The sequence below is a fragment of the Anopheles bellator genome, unplaced genomic scaffold, assembly GCF_943735745.2.
Source record: "Anopheles bellator unplaced genomic scaffold, idAnoBellAS_SP24_06.2 scaffold00330_ctg1, whole genome shotgun sequence".
Taxonomy (NCBI): Eukaryota; Metazoa; Arthropoda; class Insecta; order Diptera; family Culicidae; genus Anopheles; species Anopheles bellator.
In genome coordinates this window covers 1-6,826 of record NW_026684461.1, presented here as the reverse complement: position 1 = coordinate 6,826, position 6,826 = coordinate 1, and the positions used below count along the sequence as shown (strand labels likewise).

General features: G+C 45.8%; 1 protein-coding gene across 1 annotated transcript; it reads right to left on the bottom strand.

Moving 5' to 3' along the window:
- Window positions 1–3,421: 3,421 nt before the first annotated feature.
- On the bottom strand, window positions 3,422–4,481 carry LOC131214240 (protein spitz-like; the record flags this gene model as incomplete). Its single annotated transcript, XM_058208618.1, has 3 exons — window positions 3,422–4,002; window positions 4,143–4,204; window positions 4,310–4,481. Coding segments are annotated over 3 exons (497 nt in total), but the record flags the coding sequence as incomplete, so codon positions are not given.
- Window positions 4,482–6,826: the final 2,345 nt, after the last annotated feature.

Genomic DNA, 6,826 nt, shown 5'->3' with positions numbered 1-6,826 from the left:
AACAGTGTGTCTGAATTAAATGTACTATAGAACCGGTTCAAATCTACAAAGGCGATCGGATGAGGTTTTTGCAACACAACGTTAAGGATAATAAAAAGGAACGTAAACTATGCGTAACCTGCAGCCAGTAATGCCTCATCAAGTGCTTTCAATGCACCAACTTACAGTACCAACCTACTTCCATTTCGATGACGCATTGCCTTGTTAACGTTCCACTGGAAATGAGGATGCTAAAGGCCTTGTTTGTCGAGGAGAAATGAGCCAGCAGCCTCAAAAGAAGTTTGAAAAGCTATTTTTATAAATGATTAAAGAAAATTTCTATGATTTCATTGATTCCGTCCGTTAACGACGTTCTTCGACGTACGGCAGAGCCGTGACATTGGCAAATCAAAAGTTTCTGGAACATTTCTCACGAGCAATAGCAAAAAAGTGATTACACAATGGCTAAGTGAGTGGTTTATGTGTTCGTGTTTATTTATTTCCGTCTCTAGTTAGTTCTTGTTGATTTATTTTTTCTTACCATCTTAAAGCTCATAATATAATACAAAGGATCGTTACATGTAAAAACTAAAGTACCGACGGCTGCTCATGTACTCGGTTAGGAGGAGGATCAAGGAAAGAAAATTGAACAAAAACAGGCCTGCTAGGGTAAATATTTTCACAAGACTGTTCCGCCATTTTTTTTTGTCTCGTCTCGAAGTATCGCATCACTGAATTCACTCCCGCGATTTATGGATAAAGAAAAAAACAAACCTATATACAAAACTGCGGATATACTGAATGGATACAAAAGGATATCGATACAGGCATAATCAATTCTTTTATAATACATCTGCTGACCACTTACACACGAGTAAGTCGAACGAATCGAATGCTTCTTTTCCTCCTGCAGCTCTTGTTAAAATAGTGGAGCTCATGCAGCTCATACACAGTGGAACGATTCAGTGGTTCAGCTGAAGACACAAGCCAGCGCATTGCGCAAGTCCGATAGATCCACGTTCACGGGACAAGAGACTGGCAGTGTTAGGAGATAAATGTTACGACTAATCAAGCAATATTTTACGTTGGCTGCGCTCAGTTAGTAGCATATTCGATTCGGTTTCCGGATCTCACGCGTTCCAAAAAACGCACGTCCTTCTAGTCACCGTTTGTATGCTACGAAATATACACATAAGATGGGGGTAAGATACTAATAATTGGTGAATTTCGTCCCAATGAATAACTACGGACCATTCGTCGAGCGTGGCTCGGGTGGAGCCTGGCATGCAAAGCGACCTCTGCGCGCGGTTGGATTGGTGCTTCGAGCAAACTAACTTCACTATAAATTTGAAATGGTCTATGTTGTGAGTGAACCGCAAACAAATGACAGTGTTTCAGTGTGTTTCATAAATTTAATCACGGATTCGTGCCTTTAAGAAAAGGATCCCTTACCGGGAACGATGGCTGCGGTGTAACAGTTTAGGTATTATAAAAAGAGGTTAAGGTTTCTGCTGTATCGATGTAATGATTCCGTTTTGGGAGGTGAATATAGTTTACGTTTTGCCATTTGCAGTTATGTCACGAAATATACGGTAGCGGGTTTATGTACACAAACTAATGACTACGCTATGGTGGTGAAACGAATCTAGTCCTAGCCCACACATATTTCTATAATGGTTCGCTTCAACCTGCATGAGAATAAGAGCTTATGGTTTAATAGTGTAAAGGGTTTGATGAAGTTTTGATTTCGCTTGCTTTCTCACTTGTAGTGGGCCATTTATAAAAAGTACAGATTTGATTACGGAGTGCGCTATGCTCGAGAGGCTTTCCTATAGAACCGTAATTGTTTTGCTTGCTAAACCGTGCGAGTTTCGTGGATAGTAAGAGTTATTTTGCATCTACAGTTCATTCCGTTTCATTTGGTGACGCAATTATTTTGGAACTTGCCGGGCTCAACATAAAAACAAAGTTCATTCGATTCAATCATCTGGTGGTTTGAATATACGGTTACATTGGTTTGTCCCAAAATGGTCCGGCACTACCCCTGCTCCTCGACTCTCGACAGAGGGTCGATTGCTCTTTGTTTACTACTGCTGCTGCGGAGGGCTACGGTCTGACAAAAGATGGTTCATTAATATGGCTTAAAATAAATAATATATCGTATAATAAATAAACTAAAATAAAATATTAAAAATGGAGAATAATACGCATTGCGCCCCAACCGATAAATACATTCATGTCTAGTGCGTATATTTTAAACGGAGGTATTATGCACAACTATATTCGTTTCGTGTTGGAGAAAACAACTTGCATAACTTGTCCCACCATAAGCCGCTCTATAATGTATAGATGAAAAAAAAACAACGTAAAATAGAATACTAATCTCAAAATGTCCAGATGGCACCATTTTGATTGTTAAAATACTGCTTGTCTGTTTTTCTTCTCTCTAAGCTGCTGCCAATTGGTTGCCATCGAAGGCTTAGGAAGAGAGTGGCAAAGCAAATAATGGAAAGTATTTGGCAAAATATGAAGATAAACTATGAGAAAAGACAAATTAAAGGATCTAAAACATCACGTTGCTTCACAACGAGGAGACGATGGAAGGCGACAAGTGTTCACTGTTGCCACTTGTTTCATGATTTTGCCGAGCATCGATCGATGGCTTCTAGGCCGCGCTTCATTCGTACACTAGAGTTCCGACCACGGTCCGCACGTTTCTTTTTGCTTAGGTGAATTAACCTCGTGTCCTACTGCTGAGTGTATGTGAGTGTGTAGAGGCAAAAAGTACTTCAACAACTTTCAACGTCTTCTAAATGGTAATAGGCACACTGTCTTGCATAAGTGCTGGATGATAAAGCTTGGAACACGCATTCCTAGTTTGTTCTACAGTCTCTCTGCTGTCTGCCTGCTGCTGCCGTCGAGTTCTCGGTCGTAATGTCTTTGAATATCATTAATGTTTATGTGGTGTGACGTAGTATCTGCTTACGCTCTGCAACAACTCCCTATCACTTCTTAAGGCAAGCGTTCTTTGAGAAAACGCATATTCGAAACACAATATCCGTACGCCGGCAACCTCTGTCTGTTGTACAAAACCAAAAAACACACACTGGACCCTGCACTAGAGAAAGGATCTGCTCATCCCGCGTATCGTGTCGTCCACCGGGTGCATGTGTGTATCAATAGATACAGGCCATTCTTGTCGAGATAAAAGCGATTCAACATCACCTTCTTCAAAGTGGTAGTTTTCGTTAATATTTTGCTAGTTTACTGCTCGATCGGATCGTCACAAGACAGTACACAGAGCCAGTCTGTGCCAGAAAGTCTGCCTCGGGCCCCCGCGATACGGCATCCGGATACGTAATGGAATACTTTTTTAAAAAGGTAATCCGGGGGGGATAGAAATGCATTTTGGTGTTCTCGCACGTTGTGTAAATGTGTCAAAATGTTCGTTCGGCGCCAATTTTAGGTTATTTTTGGTAAAAGATTCTACTGCAGCATTACGTTGCATGCCGTGCGCATTCATTGTGCACTCCACAGTCGGGGGTGATGCATGATGGTTTCGTGATTTGTCTTTTGCTGTAAAATTAATTGCGCCCGCGTCCGATGGTTCTGCTTCCGTTCCGTACCGTAAGTCTAGTTCAAAATTGGTGGCCCTCGGTAGGGCCTTAACCAGGAGAGCGAGTACGAGCGCGGCACCGGAGGCCCATGAAACTATGCGATGATGTCGGCTACCGGCCGACTGTGGGCCATTTTCGCGCGTTTACCGTTTACCGAGCGCCTCGCTCATCGGAATTGTCTTGAGGTGGTGCGCCCCGAACGGTCGCAGTAGCTGTTCGCTGTGCACCACGCGAAGCACACCGGCCGAATCCACCGTGTCCACGCCGCCGTTTTCTTTCTCCAGTCTTTTATGTCGCTGGTGTCTTCGAACGCACCAGCAACACCAACCGATCATGATGAGCACCAGTGAACCGATGGCTCCGCTCGCTATGCTCGCCGTTTCCAGCATAACGCGGGGTCTTGTTGCTGCACGGTGTGTGTGCATGTGTAGTAAAAGAAAAAGCGAAAAACGAAGGAACACAAATGTAATTAGAATGAGTTCATTATCTATCTTCGAGAAAGAGAGAGAGAGAGAGCGGCCTGTGGCCAAGCCCTGGGGCACTTACGCAAGTAGGAACCGTCTAAATCTTTGTATTCGCATCGTGGCCCCATATAACCATCGGCGCACCTAAAACAATGAGGAATAGTTTTTTTTTATTTTGGGGTTAACATAACTCTCTACGACGCACCGACGAGCTCCATTCCGTGGCGCCGGATGAGGTTCTTAACTTACTCGCAATTATAAAGCAAGGAATCGCCAATTTTCACCGTAAAGCAAGTAGCATCGTTGAGACAGTACCAGGCGGCGTACGCCGGTGGGCACTTGTAGGTGTGGAATGTAATATTTGGTCTAGGCGTGGGACTGGGTGGTCTGGGTTTTGGTGTTGTCCGACTGGAACAGGCATCTGCGGGAAAAGAAACGAGAAAGAAACGACCATTAGTACTTTTTCGATCCATAGCCTCACTGCGTCTCTGTGGCAAGCGGTAAATCAAATTATGTCGTGGCCGATCTCGAAACAAAAACCGAGATTGTCATTATCGTTTACAAAGTTCTTCAAAAGAAAATAAGCGACGACAGGATAATGAGGCTGACGATAAGTTATGTGCAGAAAGATAGAAGTAGCTGAGCACCAGCCGAGACCAAGAATCGAAGATGTTCAGCAGCATGAAACGGTTTGGGACCAAACAATAGTTTATTACGCTGTGAATAAATTTCCCTGGCCAACCTAATGTCATAAATCGGAAAAAAGGCTCTACTGTAAAGTGTCTAGTGGGTTTTGTTCGGTATAGAAAAGTGTTTCTCAAACAAACAAAAAATGCTCAACGTAGCTGTTCGCAGACGAACGAAGCAATTACATTTCGCAGACACACAACGGCGAATTGCATCATAAATTGTCATAAAAATCCGAAAAGTTGTTAGAAGCTAGCAACATGCGTCGAAAGTGCACTCGTTTCGTGTCTATGATTCGGCATCGCGATTAAAGAATGTGTGTTCGAACATAATTCACTCTGTACGGAGGAACATTCGCGAGGATCCATTTATTTTCTCCTTTCAGTATCGCAAAAACTAAAGCGAAAATCATGAGACAAACCAACGGTCCGGGGGTCACCACAGTAACGTTCCGGGAACTGTTTTTCCCATTATGGTAGCTTAATCTCGCCGCGTGGCGTAATACGGTGGTGGGGACTCGGAACTAAATCAATCCCATTTATCGCTCTCCGCTGTCTGCCTTTTGTGCCCCCTTCTGTCTCTCACAGACTCCATTAAAATCTGGTTCTTATTCTCATTCGAAACATTCATCATTTAAATTGCGCACTGTCTGCGATAATGATCTCAACTCTAGTGGTCTTAGTGCTTAGTCAATTAAATGTGAACGCATTTAATGTAGCTGTCCAGTGCCACCATTCTGCTGAGGTTTGGGTGCCGGAGCGGAGCGCTGCCGGTTGTGCTCGGCGCGGTTGGTGGCTTTTCAGAAATAGACGCTGCAACAATCGTCAGTACATTGCAGGGGCACAGGAAACTACCATGCGGGTGGCACAACAGTGCGGCAACATGTGGGCACCGAACGAATGCTCGAAACGATGGGACCTGGTGGCCTGGGCCGAAAAGGACCGGAAAAGGACCGAAAAAGGACAATCACTGCCCAAAGCCGGACCATTAGGGATGCTGGGAAAGATCCGCGGAATGAGCGAGAGTCCCTCGGGCCGGGTGAGCTACCTCTGCTGGCAGTCGGAATTCTTCGCAAACTTCCCCAGCCACAGGAGGTCAATCAGCGGCCGAGGATCAATTATCCCGTCGGCCCCCGAGCACACACGGTGGGCGCGTCACAGAGGGAAATAACAAATCAACACGTTACTCTCCGCACCTATCATTAACCCGAGGGTGGCGGTCCCAGGGTCCCGGGACAAGCCAAAGGGGGCAACAAAGATGCTGGCGGCGGCGGCATCGTGTGCAGCGCGCAGTGCAGATATGCGCACCGAGCGCGGGGCATATATGTAACCTTTCGGTGCCGGTTCCGCCCTGAACCGAACCGAACCGAAGCGGAGCGGTGCGGTAACACATGTATCCATTAGCGGTAATAGAAAATCGATTACGTGTAATGATCAAACATTTCGGGACCATCGTCGGGCGGCAAGGGATTCCGGAGGGATGGAAAGGAGAGACCCAAAAGCCACCGGCGACCGCGGCGTGGGTCCCCCGGGAGACGGCAGCGCGAAGAACCGGGCACGACGCGCCCCCGGGGTTCGATCCTAGGCGCGGCGTCGTAAGCAAAGTGGCCGTCGACCACACACTCGGGTGGAGCGGAACCTAAAATAAGACAAAGTGAGTAAAACAAATAATCGTAATCATACCAATTATCCACTTCGCTATTCTTCTCCCTCGCCAGGGCCTGTGTGTTAAAATATCGGCAAAGGATCGCAGAGGATGGCCGCTCCGCTCTACTCTGCGTCTAGTGCAACCTTTGCTTGAAAGGAGCCGCGCGCGCGTCCAGCAACAATGACGATGACCTGCTATGGGCTTCTCCCCTCTATCTCTATCTCTCTATCTCTATCTCTCTCTCTCTCTCTCTCTCTCTTTCTCTCTGGCGGCCCTCTGTCTTGTTCCGATCTTTGCGTTTCCTCTTTTTTAAATCTAAACTATTCAAAAGCCCAAACCGAACCGAGAAAGGCGGCGCAGAGAGCGCGACCGGGAGATCCAACTCATCCCACAGAAAGCTCATCATTCCATCAGTCAATCGTCCGTTGATCT